Here is a 15,819-nt window from a genome sequence, read left to right as displayed (position 1 = left end):
ATGTCTCATGATGGAAACGAAACACCTTTTACAAATTCCATTGAATAAAATAGCTGCCACAACCCTCGATATTACAATGCAACCGAGAAGAAGAAAAGGATAACAATAGAAAGAACAAATAGCTTTTGGGAAATTATATACACTATGGTTACTTGCAATATCCAGTATGATATTATATATACTGCTGCAACTAGGGCTCCACCTTTATTAGAGACGTGTTATACAATGTGGTATAAAAATGTAGTAAGCCTAGCATTTTCATTTCATTATTTAAGCTGACCCCTACATGAATTTTTATTTTGTCAATGTATTTTTCTTGCGTTTATTTTGTTAATGTTGAAGATTAGCATTTTCTTTGTTGGCAATGTCATCAACATCATGAGTGTTATATTGAAGTGTTGATTTCTAAAGCATTTTCTTCGTTGGCGTGAACATTTAACTACTATCTCTTTTTTCCACAATCACTTGTTAAACATAAATCTATAAAGTTCATGATGTCTCCAATGTAAGTCAAAATTACAGTTAATGAAACTTTAGGAAAAGCTCAAATACAACAGCACACCAAAATAATGAAACATAGAAAACGAACATCCAACTATAAAATTACTCCTCCATCATGGCGAGGCTTTGCACCTGATCAATGGGCAATGCCAATGCATGCATGCATAAATCTCATATTCAAATCTTATAAATGACAGTTAGGTAGTTTGTTACCTGCTTATTAACTTTACATACCTGGAATCATCTTACTGATCTCAGTCATAGACTTCAATTGGCAGTTGTCACCGTAGACCAGGCCGGAGAGGTAGATTTTGTCATCGGTGGTGTTGGAGTAAGCGAAACTGAGGAGGGACGTCAAGAAACAAAAGGCAAAGGCAAGGTTGGTAGTGCTAGACTTTGTCGACATATTGTTGATTTCGAGTTTGCTTATGTTGGTTCTATTCTATGTATTGCTGATGATGAATTAGACAGGGCTTTCTTCTTCTTAAAAAGGGAAAAGAAGCAAAGAAAGCGTATATTTTGGAAAGTTTTGTTAGCCTTTCTTTGTTTACATGTGGAATTGAGACAATTACTCACCTCCTTGACCCGCTCTTGATGGGACTGGAGTTCAGGAGAATAACTTGCCTGCAACAGAGTTGATCAACAACGTAAATGAATAAAAATTGATGATTCGATCAAGAAGGTCACCACAGTAATTATATATGGCTGCAAGCCAATAGTTAAGGACCTTAAGGTTGGGTTTGTTTTCATAGAAAACTGTTAATAATAATTTCACACATTCAACTCTTGGTCCAGCCAAATAATTGAATTCTTGTGAAGCAAATGAAATGCAATAATATTTTAAACAAATAAATGACATAATTGTGTCTAATTATGAACTTTCAAAGTAGGAATGGAACCTTTTTTCGGGCCTATTTGTAGTGCTTCGAACAGCAGTTAATAATAAACTGCCACTATGATAATGATACTACAATATGCTACTCAAACATTTACGAAACTCTTGCCTATCCTTAAGAAGGCAAGCTGGGTTCGCTTCATTATAGAAGGTATACAACTAATAATTAGGGCCAGTTCTAAGATTTTAGGAACCCAAGGTGAACCAAAGCCCTAGAGTTCTCTGACCCTCTATCCATGCATTATATAGTGTTATAAAAACTTTTTATTTTATTTTAATTACTCACAGAGTTAATATATATATATATATATATATATATATATATATATATATATATAATATTAGGGCCATAAAAATTTGGTGAACAATAAATCATGATCTTAGTCTTGTCACTTCCATTCGATTGTATCTCACAAGCCCTAGGGCTTGATTGTTAATCACATGTAACATTTGCAGAGTAACCAAGCCTAACAAGGTAATGCTCTAAAACTCTCTCTCTCTCTCTCTGTCTCTCTCACATTTGGTTTAAGGTAAAAGAGACTTTTCCATTACACACAATAATTTATCGCAATATGCATCACTGTTATTGTCGACATTGGTTTGGTTTAATTTAATTTCTATTAAATTCATCATGACCGGGTTTGTATTGGACCTTTGAATAATATATACAATGAAACAGGTTTCGTTTCAACCAAAGGAATATAAGAAATCATTTTGGCCCTCTCTATTTGGCCTCACATGTTCCATGCCAACAGAACCAATACCACATATTACACACGCACAACAATGCTATAAATCCCTCTTACCCATCAAGCAACAAACCTCTCTCTCTCTCTCTCTCTCTCTCTCTCTCTCTCTCCGTGCCAACCAAAATGGTAATACAGTTTATACGCTTTGGCACTTTGTTTTTTTTTTTTTTTTTTTTCTGAAGTAAACTGGACGGTATGAGAGATTTTATTCTTTGAAGAAAAAGAGAAATACCACTTAACCTAATATTGATCACTTGAATTTCAGGGCACATGCTGCAAGGAGAAAGGGGTGTTGGTGAGCATGTACGCGGAGAAACTGAAGAGGAGGGCGTTCTCAAATCACCATCACCATCACCACCATCACAATAACCATCATCATATTCATCCCACCATCAAGAGAGAGGTTATTCATTACAGGCGTGGCGCTGATGGAAGAGGGTACATTAGTAGGAGAGCTGAGCTCCTTCAGTACTCTCAACACCTTCGGCTATCTGCTAGATCTGCTGCTTCCACAGCCTTAATTCCCAGGCCTAACAATACCAATAGTCAACAATCTCATGCCCAGGTACTTTTTTACTGTAGACAAGTTTCTTGGATGTAATTTAGGGTTTAGAAACAGAGAAAATTGTCTTCATAATCTCATCTATTGTTGAATGATTAATCAGAAGTTTAGGATTCGTCTGATAACATCTTTCGTTTTTGGTTTCTTATTTTTTTTTTCTTCTTAAAATATAAGACGGGAAAACATAGTGAGGAGAGAAAAAAAAAAGTAGCATAATCTTGTATTGGTGTTTGAGTTGTTGGATTAACAAACATCATTCTTCTCTATCTAAATATTGGCAATATCTAACTAGCGTCTCTTGAGATGTCAACTGAAAAACATCAAAATTGTATTTGGATAGCAATTTGACATTTTTGCTTTAATTTCATTTCCCCCGATGTGCTAAATAAATGAGTTATTATAATCTTAAAAATAGGTAAAAACATTAATAAAGAGTAAAAGTCAACAGGTTTGCAAAAGCAAGTGAGCCCATTTAATAAAAAAAACTAGAGAAAATTAAAAAGAAAGTAGGCAAATTCGCTATCAATTTTTACAGCAGCTTTCATTTTCACGTACAAATAAGTTGTCTGGTTTCTCTTTCCCTCAATATCACTTGTACAAATAAGTTGCCACATATTACACACGCACAACAATTCTAGAAATCCCTCTTAACCATCAAGCAACAAACCTCTCTCCCTCTCTCTCTCCCTCTCCATGCCAACCAAAATGGTAATAGTTTATACGCTTTGGCACTTTTTTTTTTTTTTTCTGAAGTAAACTAGAGATTTTATTCTTCGAAGAAAAAGAGAAATACCACTTAACCTAATATTGATCACTTGAATTTCAGGGAACATGCTGCAAGGATAAAGGGGTGTTGGTGAGCGTGTACGTGGAGAAACCGAAGAGGAGGTACGTTCTCAAATCTCCGTCACCATCACAATAACCATCATCATATTCATCACACCATCAAGAGAGAGGTTGTTCATTACAGGCGTGGTGCTGATGGAAGAGGGTACATTAGTAGGAGAGCTGAGCTCCCTCAGTACTCTCAACACCTTCGGCAATCTGCTAGATCAGCACCAGCTTCTTCCACCGCCTTAAATCCAAGGCCTAACAATACCAATAGTCAACAATCTCATGCCCAGGTACTTTTTTTCTGTAGACAAGTTTCTTGGATGTAATTTAGGGTTTAGAAACAGAGAAAATTGTCTTCATAATCTCATCTATAGTTGAATGATTACTCAGAAGTTTAGGATTCGTCTGATAACATCTTTCGTTTTTTGTTTCTGTTTTTTTCTTCTTCTTAAAATATAAGAAGGGAAAACATAGTGAGGAGAGAAAAAAAAAAAGTAGCATAATCTTGTATTGGTGTTTGAGTTGTTGGATTAACAAACATCATTCTTCTCTATTTAAATATTGGCAATATCCAACTAGCGTCTCCTGAGATGTCAACTGAAAAACATCAAAATTGTATTTGGATAGCAATTTGACATTGTTGCTTAAATTTCATTTCCCCTGATGATGTGCTAAATAAATGAGTTATTATAATCTTAAAAATAGGTAAAAACATTAATAAAGAGTAAAAGTCAACAAGCACTACTACAAAAAAATGAAATAGACGACAGGGATTCACCGTCGTTGTGATGTTTTGAAAACAGTCGTTAAATCGACCATCTTTTGGAGTATCAAACTACGACAGCTTTTCACCGTCGTTGTTTATCTGTAGAGACGACGGTTTTTAGTAAAACCGTCGTTGTTCTATGTAAAGACGACGCTTTTTTATTACAAACCGACGTTATTTATGGTGAAAGACGACGGTTTGTTGTTAAAAACCGTCGTTATTTATGGGTAAAGATGTCGGTTTGTAACAAAAAAGCGTCGTCTTTTATGGGTAAAAATGACGGTATTTTGTTAAAACCGTCATTTTTTATGAGTAAAAACGTCGGTCATTTGTTAAAACCGTCGTCATTTATGAGTAAAAACGTCGGTATTTTGTTAAAACCGTCGTCATTATGGTAAAGACTACAATTTTTTGAAAAGAACCTTCGTCTATTATGTCTAAAGACGACGGTGTGATAAAAACTGTTATGGTACAGCTCTACCAATCCTACAATTCACCATTTACATGACAATAAACAATTAATTCAGGAAAAAATAAAACACAATAACCAGAGCAAAAGTCTTGGAGTTTTTTTTATCTAACTAAAGCACTCAAAGCATAATAAAGAAGGAGAAGAAAGTTGAAGGGAAAAAAACTCTCTATTTTGTTCCTTCTCTCAATATAGGAGGAGACTATTATTCTCCTTAACTTCTCTTCCTACACAGTAGTGCACTTAAGACCTCTATAGTCTTGTTCTCTTACAAACTAAAAGAGCTAATCTAATTAGGATAAGAACATCAAACATAAAGCTTTATCAGATAGAAGAGCAAGCTTATGCAAAGAGCAAACAGTTAGTCAATCCTAAATTGCATAACTAACAAAAAATCTTTATGAAAAGCTTAGACTATAAACCACCAGCCTAACAAAAGTCAGATATCAACATATCTGATATTCTAGGCGTTCCCCCTCTCGCCAAGTCTCTAGATATGTTTTTAAGGACATCGTCGTCATTGACTGTGATGATGACCGTCACCTCTTCACCTGTCTCTCTGATTTCTTTTATGTCGAAGGGGTTGTATGTCTTCTTGGTGGTGGTGTCGACCTCACGGCATCAGTTTTCCAGTGACTTTGAAGTCTGGGATGAAGATGGCGTCGATGACGACTGGTGATGACTGATGTGAAGAAGATGATGTGGTCGACGGCGTCACGTCGTCGATGGCTGGTAGGTACGCATGAGGAGTAGAAAGGTGAGAGGGGGAGTGTTTCAGAGATCTCAGGAGAGTTTCAAGGAAGGAGAGAGAAGAGCGTAGGAGGTTTCAAGGAGGGAGAAAGGTTTTCACACAGACATGGAGAAATCTGAATTTTAGGCCGATTTTCTGATGATTTTGTAGAGAGTTTCATGAGGGTGTTTTAGAGAGCTAAGGAGGGTTTCAAGGAGGGAGAGATAAGGTTTTCAGAGCTGAGGAGGGTTTCAAGGAGGGAAAATTTAAAAATTTGTCGAGCGCGAATTCACTTAAGCGGCCTTTTTTTAGCGTGTTTTAAAAGACGATGCTTGTTAGTGTCAAGCGTCGTCTTTTAAAAATCAAGTGGCCTTTTTTTGTAAATAAAAACCGTCGTATTTTGCCTACAATTAAAAAAACCGTTGTCTTTACATATAATAGATGACAGTTCTTTCAAAAAAACCGTCGTCTATTACATATAATAGATGACGGTTCTTTAAAAAAACCGTTGTCTTTACATATAATAGATGACAGTTCTTTTAAAAAAACCGTCGTCTTTACATATAATAGACGATGGTTCTTTAAAAAAATGTCATCTTTACATATAATAGATGACAATTCTTTCAAAAAAACCGTCGTCTTTACAAAAAAGGCCACTTGATTTTTAAAAGACGACGCTTGTCACTAACAAGCGTTGTCTTTTAAAAATCAAGTGGCCTTTTTTTTGTTCAGCGTGTTTTAAAAGACGACGCTTGTTAGTGACAAGCGTTGTCTTTTAAAAATCAATGTAACGCTAGTAGTGTATAAGATGATATATCATGACGGTTTTAAAAACACCGTCGTCTTTTAAAACATAACGACGGTTTTAAGATGCACTGTCGTCTATTTTGTGTCGTGGTTTAACTATTTTGTAGTAGTGAGGTTTGCAAAAGCAAGTGAGCCTATTTAATTAAAAAAACTAGAGAAAATTAAAAAGAAAGTAGGCAAATTTGCTATCAATTTTTATAGTAGCTTTCATTTTCATGCACAAATAGGTTGTTCGGTTTCTCTTTCCCTCAATATCACTTGTATATAAAAAATATATATATATATATATATATAAAGTTGTTCGGTGTAGGAAAAATTAAAAAAGTTCTTCGTCCAGCATAATTAAAAAACTTTTAGTTTTTATTTCCAAGAATCCTTCTAGATATTTTCTTTCTTCTAATTTATAGCTCTCTATCTCCCTTTCCCTTCTAACCTCCTTTAATATTTTTTAATATTATATTAAAAAAAAAAAAGCATTATAAAAGATAAAACAAAAGCAAAAATAGGGTTACCAAACATGCACTTAGCTTATCGAAAGAACTTAGGCTTAGATGTGAATTAGAGAGAGGACATGATCAGCAATGAATATTAAAAAGTCAATTAAGGAAAGGTTACTTTATGTTATAGTCTTTACAGATTGACTGATGAAGTTGTTGTAGTTAGATTGTTGCTGTCAGAAGAAAGCCAAATAAGATTTCAAAAGCTCCAATCGGCTTTGGCAACTGGAAAATCCCAGACATGTTTGGATTTTTTACAAGTTCACAAGCTAAGAAAGGCAGGAAGACAAGAAAGAAGCATACTGGCTCTACTACCAGCAACAAAATAAAAGCTGTTATCAGAAGCTTAAAGGTAATTGAAAACTTTAATCATATTTATTTGGTTTTTAGATCATTATTCATGCTGTTATAAGAGTCACATTTGCTAATTAGTTTGAAAATTCAATCTAAACTCAAAACCTTTCAGGTGCAAAAGCAAGCTTTTTCCAATGTTTTCAAAGGCATGCGTAGGCGCGTGTCGGAGCTCACATCGGAGCTCGCATCGGAGCGAGGCGGTAGCGAATCGCCTCAGGCGTTTACTTGTTTAGCTGTTTGCAAGCTTAGCGTGCGCGTCGACGGCAAGGCGTAGGGAGGCGTTGTGAAGCGCCGCTGGGTCGGTGAAGCGCCGCTGGGTCGGTGAAGCGCATCTGAGCGAGGAAGAAGACAACTGCGTGTGTCTTTTTTAGTTTTTTTTTTCGGAATAAAACGGTGTCGTTACATAGTCCAAAACTAAGTTGAACGCCTCGTTTTGATTTTAAAGCACCCGTTTTAAAAGGAACGTGCGTTTGATAAGCATCCAAATCATTTTTTAGTGTTTATTTTTTTTTAAACAATATATTTAACATATAGACCTATATCTAACTCTTTTTTTTTTTTTTGGGCCTGACCTATATGTATATCCCTAAGGTCATCTCCAACCCAAAGACCTAAACCCAAATTATTGTCCAAAACCTCCCCCAACCCAAGAAAATGAAGGACCCAAAGTTGGGCTACTTTGGTAAAGACCATCTCTTCTCCTGATAACCTAAAGAAGAGGCTTTTGCACAAATGCAAGAAGCGTACAGGAAGGATGTTGAAAGAGCATTTGGAATACTACAGGCTCGATGGGCTATTGTTCGGGGCCCTGCACGTATGTGGTGCAAGGATAACCTTCACTCAATCATGATGACGTGTATAATTTTGCACAACATGATTGTGGAGGATGAGTACGAATATGTTGAAGAGGAATATGATGATGAGGATATGTGTCCACAACGATCCAGGAGGGCCAGAGCAAGACAATATGAGTTGGAGCCAAGCATTACATACGAGTACTACCAAGATCGGCAGACTCTCTCTGATTACATGATTCGTCATAATAGAGTTCGATCTCCACATGTGCATCAGAGTCTCCGACATGATTTGATCAATCACCTTTGGAAGAGCTTTGGAGATGGTGAATGAGGTCAACAATTGTTTCAATCCTCCTTTTGTGTTTCAATTATCTTGTGTGTTTTTTTTTTTTATGTTGTGTGTTTACTTTTGGAATAAAATTAAATTTATGGAATTTAAATTTTTTTTTTTAGGTCAAATTGTTCAAAAAATTAAATTATGACATTATTTAAAAAGATTAATGAAGAAAGGTTTTCCATAAAAAAAAAAAAATTAGACTTAAACCATTCTTAAACAATTTAATAAAGTTGCGGACTTAAAATTTGAGTCCGGAGGGTTGGGAGAAAAAACAATTTGAGTTCGGGCAAAACCCAAATAGTCACTTTTTGGACCGGGAAAATTTGGGTTTAGTTCCTCATGGGTTGGAGAAGGCCTAATGCCATACTTCCCTTTTTTTTTTCCCTTCTAAATAAATACATTAGTGGACTTATATGTATATCCTAATGCGATAATCTGCATCAATTTGAATTCTCTCCATAAGTTGAAGCCTCTCTCTTCTTAAGTATGCAATTCTCTTTAAATTTGTACTAGATATATATATATATATATATATATATATATATATATATATATAAAATATGTTTTTATTTTCCAAACAACACAATATCCATAAAATCCACTAAAAATAACACTAAGTCCACACATAAATGCCAAATATCATAGCTTTAGATGTTTCGTGATGAGGAGTGGGATGCATGAATTGAGTTTTCTTTTTTATGTTGAATAAGTATTTTATGTTTTGACATTGATTATTATGCTTAAATGACAATTAATACTTATATTTGATAGAATATTTTGGCTCAATAAGAATCAGGAGTACAATTTATCTATATTGTATTATTTATATATTTTTTTTATTAAATTAAATTAATGTTCAAAACGCTTACGCCTCACTGCTTCAAGGCTTACGCCTCACATAGCAGACTAAAAACGCCTCGTCTCTACGCCTCACCTTTTAAAATATTGGTTTTTTCCAAGGTGTTCTCATCTAGCGAAAGTGAAACTTCAAGTTAACAACCCATGTAATGTTTTTTTGACAAAGACCATTTTTTCTTGTAAACAAGCCAGTGAATATCGGCTTTTTGGCTCATCGCTCTTTCCTTAACAAGAATAGCTTTTGGGAAATTACAAAGAGAAGCGGCGACGGAATCCCAAGTTCCGAATATTGTACAACAATTTAGAGGAGATAAGAATTCACAATAAGCTAAGTGATGATTTTTCAGGGTCTACTTAAGGGTGTAAAGAACCTCATGGAATCTTCCATGGCAGAAAAATTTGGTACAATGAGTGAGCAGCCGAAGACCTACAGATTCATGCGTTTTAACACACCACATTCCTCCCATTCTTTAACCACTCAAAATATAAGCAGGTCTTGACCATTTTCCATGCTAATTTGTCCCCCCTTTACATCCCATCTTTGAATTCCTTTTTTCTTCCCACGAACAACATTTTTTAGTTGACAATGAGACAACTGCCTCTGAATTCTGTGTTGCAAAATTGACTGTTAAAAGCTGCTTAAGTCTTCGGTTGAACAGGTTTTCCTTGTGTATAACCAAACAGAACACGTATGGCTTTTAGAAACAAAAACCTATCGGGATGTCTGCTGTCGAGTATACTCCCACAGAGCAATGGCGCCGCTGACATGAACGTTAAGAGATCTAACAACTCCCAACTGTGGAATCTCAAGGCAAGTATCTAGAACATGTATGATATTGTTCACCTGTTTTGATTTAATCATGTGACGACAAGGTAAAATTCCCCATTGACTTGAAAACCATCAGTGGTCAACAAGTTAATTTTCTTTTGTGTATGAGCGTGCCACTGCTAGCAGTAAAAAAACCCTAATAGACTTTAAAAAAAAAGATAACTTGCGCACCAAGTTTACTGACTCTAAACAAATGATTGTGAATTTGGGTGAGAAATATCTCCCAAGTAAGTTCTTTTCTTGCCTCAGACTGGTGAGGACTTCACAATTTTTCATAGTAAACACTTGTAGTTCTGGCCAGAATGAATATTAGAAAGAAATCAAACTGTTTAAGAAGAACTGCATATTACACAACTTAAAAAGAGAACTGCTAAGTCCGAAAGGACGACAAAGCGTTGGGCTTCGATTTTTGCTTGGGTGGCTACCTTTAACTCAGGCTGGATTGGATGTATCTATGCTGGATTCAAACGTCAGCACCTTCAATTGATGGTTTTCAGTTGGAAATCGATACCAATGTTTGAGATTGGCAGAGCTTTAATCTGTTTAAGCCATAGAGAGGCTTGTTGGATGGGCAAAATTGAGGCCTCTTCAGTCTGGATGGGATTGAAAGTGGCTGGATTGATGATTGCTAAACTTGGAGCTGCACCACAGTACCTGTTCTGCTTGATTTGGCTTAAGTTGAACCAAATTTGTAACGAGAGAAGTCTCATTTCCTTTGTGAATTGATTCCCTGAATTGAACTGGAGTCAGAAGTCTGAGTTTTGTCTGTTTTGTTTAGGAACTGGAGTCAGAAGTCTGAGTTTTGTCTGTTTTGTTTAGGAGCTGGGTGAATTTTCAAACCAAATGACTTGGTTGCTTTATAGTCTAAAGGCTTTTGTGATCGAATGATCTTGCTTTTAGTTTTTCAATATAACTTTGAGAGTTTTTGTTTTTGATTGATTTTTTGGCTGTCTCCCAACCTGTTCACCTCCTCTCATATTGATAGAGAACTTTGAATGAGGGTTTTAATCTTTAATATTTGGTGGGCAGATCCTTTAAAAGGATTTTCCTTTTCCGATGCCATAAAAGGGGTGAGTTATTATTCTGGCAAAAAAGAACCATCAACAGTCAGCTTCTATGACGATCTGTTTGCTTTTTTTGGCAAACAACTCTCAAGTCTCTTGTTTATTTCTTGAAAAACACATCTTGTTATAATGTAGAGCCCTCTATGAGTATAGAAAGGAAACTTGGCGGCCCCATTTTTCTAGCTTTTTAAAATGTATATGGAGAGTTTTCTTTTGGTTAACCTATTTTCATAACTCCCCATCACTTCATCTGCCTCAGTTGAAAACTTTGACTTTCAAAGTCACATGGGCCTTCTTATGAGAAAAAGATCTTCCAAAATATTTGTTGATTTGAATTGAGATCAACGGTGATGATCAAATTTATTGGGCTTTTGGAGATATTTGAAACTAGGCCTAATCTTAAAATCAATTAGCAACTGACTTGTCTAGATTAAATCACCATTCAATGGCAATTAATCTTTAATTTGTGAATTTAATCATTTCTAATTGGTTTACAAGGGTCTGGGCCTCCAAAACCATCTGGGCTGATCTCTGTCTTTTGAAACGAAGCCCAAAACTCCTGCTTTTGATATGAGCCAATGTCAATTGAGTTGACGTGTGGAATTTAGGCTCAAACATATATCCACCAGTCCACCTTCCTTTTCATGTCCAGGGACCAGTACCTGTCCAATGGATGCAAATGAGTAACGCAACAATGTCTCATGATGGAAACGAAACACCTCTTACAATTTCCATTGAATAAATAGCTGCCACGACCCTCGATATTACAATGCAATTGAGAAGAAGAAAAGGATAACAATAGAAAGAACAAATAGCTTTTGGGAAATTATATACACTATGGTTACTTGTGATATCCATAATGATATTGTATATACTGCTGCAACTAGGGCTCCATCTCTATTAGATATGTGTTACACAATGTCGTATAAAAATATAGTAAGCTTAGCATTTTCCTTTCATTATTTAAACTGACCCCCTACATGGTTTTTTATTTTATCAATGTATTTTTTATGCTTTTATTTTGTCAATGTTCATGCGTGTTATATTGAAGAGTTGATTTCTAAAGCATTTTCTTCGTTGGCGTGAACATTTGACTACCTCTGTGAATCATACTTGCCATGATAAGATATGCATGATATTGATCCAGCGCACAAATTTAAAATTTAAAATGAAGATGACTAAGATATGCATGTGAATCATACTTGCCATGATAAATTTTATATTTCCAAAAAGATGCCCATCACAATCTCTTTTTTCCGCAATCACTTGTTAAACATAAATCTATGAAGTTCATGATGTCTCCAATATAAGTCAAAATTACAGTTAATGAAACTTCGGGAAAAAAGCTCAAATACAACAATCTAAAGCACACCAAAATAATGAAACGTAGAAAACGAACATCCAACTATAAAATTACTCCTCCATCATGGCGAGGCTTTTGTCGGGCTGCTGTTGAGAAACCTTGACCTTGATCGGTAAGTTGAACGATGGATCTTGTTGTAGCACACTTGGAGCTTTGACCAAGCTGATGCTCTGTTCCAACTCTTTTGCTGCCTCCCTATGCTCCTTGGCCTTCTTGCCCTTCATCCTGCTCAAGTTTTTCAACAAATATCTTAATATATGAAAACCAAAAACACCTATTATTGTTTTTTCCTGTAGATAACAATGAAGCAGAGGAAAGTACCTCTTCTCGTGGTGTCTGGCCTCCCTATCGACTCTAACTTTATCGATCTTCTTAATGGCCTTCAGAGTGTTTGCTGTAAGATTCCTGTCATATCTCTCAGGCCTATTTCGCTTTCTCTCAAACTCAAAGGTCGAGTCCTACAAAAAGTGGCAAAGAATGATATAAGGCTAACAGAATATACCCTTAGCCTTCCAAAGACCCAATATTAAATAGTAATATGAGCACGATTAGATTAAGAAAAAGTAAGTTTGTTCACCTGTGTCATATCCTTCCCACGCAACCGCCTATAGGCCTTAGTCCATTTTACCTTGCGAGGATTCCTCTTCATTTTAAAGTTCTTGTGGCATTTGGATCTACAAAATCGAAAAATCTAGAACAGAAATGGTTGTCAGGGAATTGAGCTGCCCATGATGTTTCCTTAAACAGACATAATGTAAAGGCAAGCTTAGTCCTAAATGGCACTTCTTCTTCTGACACAGCAATGCAATTTCACAATCAATATCGAAATGAAGTGTTAGATAATTTCTTTCGACATTGGTGAACTAGAAAATCCCATACACATGAACATCATTAAAAGCCATCATTCAAGACACATTCAAACCACAAGGAATAAAGAAACGACCACACAACCTGACTGCCAAAGAAATTGATTCATCCTCAGTGTCAATCTCATTTGTGGAGCTTCATATAAAATTGCATCCCTATGTAACCATGCAAACCACTCTAAGCTCCCTAATACTTCCCTATATCAACCCAACCCCCGAACAGCACATTAGATAGCAGTTGACCATAGATTCAGGAATGCAACGAATACTAACATTTTCAGACTCTGAAAACTATGTTTTCAAATTAACATTTAAATTTGATAAACAGGACCAAACATCTGCAGGTAATATATGTTACTTAGAATAACATTTAGATGATAAATCACAAGTGTATGGAAATTACATGAAAGAGTAGTTCCTACCTTTGCATCATTACGAACGAACTGAATCCCATGTCCAGGATACACGGTGGAGGAACAGAACCAGCATTTCTCCAACCTCATAGCGCCCTTCGATTATACAGCACTATTTTCTACGAAACAAATTAGAAACAGAAAGGAATTACACTCGGTCATTGAAATTGTTACCCAATAAGAAATTACAAACAGAAAGAAAACAAGTTGTGATTATAACAATTCACAGCGCACAATGGCCCTGCTTGCAATTTATTAAATACAAAGGTTATGACAAAAAAAATTGTAAGGATTCTCCTAGAAGCAACAATAATATTATTCTATATTAATAGAATGCTCTACGATTATGCTCCTACAGTCCCACAACCACACCAAGTTAGCCTAACACTCGAGAAGAACACAAGATGAGCTTAAGTGGCTTGTTGGTTCTCCATAGAGAATACCAAGAACAAAAGGGATTATATAAGCTTATTAGTTCTAAAGAATACACCAAAAATATGAATAAAAGAACAAGGGTTGCTAAGATGGTTTTTACTTCTTACCTAGGGCTGTATTTCAGAGCTAGAACAGAGAGAGAGATAGAGGGACAGAGAGCTTAGAGCTTAGAGCTCAGAGCAAAAGAAACAGGTTGAGAGAGAGATGCTGTCGGTAGATGAGGGCAATGACGTATTTGGTGGAGGCGATGCCGAAAAGGGATTTTTCCTGGTGGCGGCAAGAGAAAGAGGGAGAGACAGAGGACATGTGAGGGGAGGGTGATTTTCTAGGGTTAGAGAAGAAGTGGAATGGAATCAATTGTTTATTTTATTTTTAGGTGGAGGTCAAAATAACAAAATAAAACATACTAAAGCAAAAATTAAAATAATAATAACGTTACACAACATATAAATTATTATAGATAGTGGGTCACAAATAATACGAAATATATGGTTTCAATTTTGTGCTCACTGCTCATTGATTTTATCTTTCGGGGTTTTTTCCCCGTTTAATTCAAGCCACTTAAGGACATGCTCTTATAAACATCCAGATTTATCTTATCTAATGCTTTTCTTTTCTATTTGCACAAGTTGACAAATACTCTTTTTTTTTTTGTTGACAGAAGTTGGAATATATATGTTGAAATTAACTATCAATATTCCCAATTCCCAGCAACCTATATTATGGTCTATCATCGAAAGCAGTACACATAAACCATGAGATGTGGTGTGGTGGTAGTTCACTTCATTCCTTAACCATGAGGTTGGGGGTTCGATCCTTGCCCATGGGAATGGAGCGCATTTCGTGGCCAGCCGTTTACCTCCATTGGGAGAGCTCCCGCGGCAAAAGGGATTAGTCACTGCTGTCGGCGGTGAATACCCTTGGGTCTCACCCAAAAAAAAAAGCAGTACACATACATGAGCCTGGGAATTCTCATAGTCAAATACGCATAACACATCAAAACCAAAAGACAAATATGCAGAAATCTAAAAATCAAGAAAGACCCATGAATTGATGAAGAGCATACTTAAACAGAATGTCATACAACAAGGTTTTGCAAATATGAGAGAGAGAGAGAGAGAGAGAGAGAGAGAGAGAGAGAGAGAGAGAGAGAGAGAGAGAGAGAGAGAGAGAGAGAGAGAGAGAGAGAGAGATAGATAAATCTGGAAGAACTTGGGGGCGGATTTAAGGAGAGGAGGTTGAGAGTGAGAGAGATTGAGTGAGAGAGGCAAAGGCGGAATGACAAAAAAATTGAAGCCCCTCAAATGTTTAAGGTTTCGCCGGATCGAGTGTGGCAAGGAGTAGAAATGGCATAAAATTGATGAATCATCCGCTGACACGTGTATTAATGATTTTTTAATAATATAATAAAAATATTTAGGTCGGTCTGGTTTTTGCCGGTTTAAATATAATTAAAACCGGTCCAATCCGATTCAGAACCTGTTCGGGCAATTTTTTTTAACGATTTTTGGATTTTTCAATATAAAAACCGATTGGTAGTTTATACGCCTTGGCACCTTTTTTGTTGTTGTGTTTTTTTGAAGTAAACCCGATGGTACGAGAGATTTTATTCTTAAAAGAGAATGAGAAATACCACTTAACCTAATATTGATCACTTGAATTTCAGGGAACATGCTGCAAAGAGAAAGAGGTG

The 15,819-nt window shown here is 36.0% G+C and overlaps 3 protein-coding genes across 3 annotated transcripts; 2 read left to right on the top strand and 1 right to left on the bottom strand.

The window, feature by feature from the left end:
- Positions 1-2,415: 2,415 nt before the first annotated feature.
- Positions 2,416-7,559, top strand: LOC148294444 (uncharacterized). Its single transcript, XM_088252869.1, has 5 exons — positions 2,416-2,710; positions 3,534-3,595; positions 3,678-3,831; positions 6,977-7,162; positions 7,277-7,559. Exons 1-5 carry the CDS (start codon positions 2,447-2,449, stop codon positions 7,436-7,438), a joined length of 828 nt encoding a protein of 275 aa, XP_088108995.1. The 5' UTR covers positions 2,416-2,446; the 3' UTR covers positions 7,439-7,559.
- A 337-nt stretch (positions 7,560-7,896) lies between these two features.
- On the top strand, positions 7,897-8,292 carry LOC148294443 (uncharacterized). The gene has a single exon (XM_088253753.1). The coding sequence runs from the start codon at positions 7,897-7,899 to the stop codon at positions 8,290-8,292; it is 396 nt and encodes a 131-aa protein (XP_088109879.1).
- Positions 8,293-12,235: 3,943 nt separating this feature from the next.
- LOC110756410 (putative ribosome biogenesis protein RLP24) lies at positions 12,236-14,499 on the bottom strand. Its single transcript, XM_021957843.2, has 5 exons — positions 14,234-14,499; positions 13,701-13,810; positions 12,990-13,103; positions 12,734-12,870; positions 12,236-12,637 (listed from the first exon to the last, which is right to left on the bottom strand). The coding sequence occupies exons 2-5, from the start codon at positions 13,779-13,781 to the stop codon at positions 12,463-12,465; spliced, it is 507 nt and encodes a 168-aa protein (XP_021813535.1). The 5' UTR covers positions 13,782-13,810; positions 14,234-14,499; the 3' UTR covers positions 12,236-12,462.
- Positions 14,500-15,819: the final 1,320 nt, after the last annotated feature.

This window comes from Prunus avium, chromosome 5, assembly GCF_965620075.1.
Source record: "Prunus avium chromosome 5, drPruAviu1.hap1.1, whole genome shotgun sequence".
Lineage (NCBI taxonomy): Eukaryota > Viridiplantae > Streptophyta > Magnoliopsida > Rosales > Rosaceae > Prunus > Prunus avium.
Note: the sequence above shows the minus strand (reverse complement) of the source record. Positions and strands in the feature narration are given on the sequence as shown.

Excerpts from the sequence above, each read along its gene's own strand:
- LOC148294444 (XM_088252869.1), top strand. The coding sequence starts at position 2,447 with ATGTACGCGGAGAAACTGAAGAGGAGGGCGTTCTCAAATCACCATCAC. Across the intron at positions 2,711-3,533 it reads GTCAACAATCTCATGCCCAG|GGAACATGCTGCAAGGATAA; the intron begins GTACTTTTTTAC and ends CTTGAATTTCAG. Across the intron at positions 3,596-3,677 it reads GTGGAGAAACCGAAGAGGAG|GCGTGGTGCTGATGGAAGAG; the intron begins GTACGTTCTCAA and ends TGTTCATTACAG.
- LOC148294443 (XM_088253753.1), top strand. The coding sequence starts at position 7,897 with ATGCAAGAAGCGTACAGGAAGGATGTTGAAAGAGCATTTGGAATACTA.
- LOC110756410 (XM_021957843.2), bottom strand. The coding sequence starts at position 13,781 with ATGAGGTTGGAGAAATGCTGGTTCTGTTCCTCCACCGTGTATCCTGGA. Across the intron at positions 13,104-13,700 it reads TCGTTCGTAATGATGCAAAG|ATTTTTCGATTTTGTAGATC; the intron begins GTAGGAACTACT and ends TTTCTGTTCTAG. Across the intron at positions 12,871-12,989 it reads GTGGGAAGGATATGACACAG|GACTCGACCTTTGAGTTTGA; the intron begins GTGAACAAACTT and ends CACTTTTTGTAG.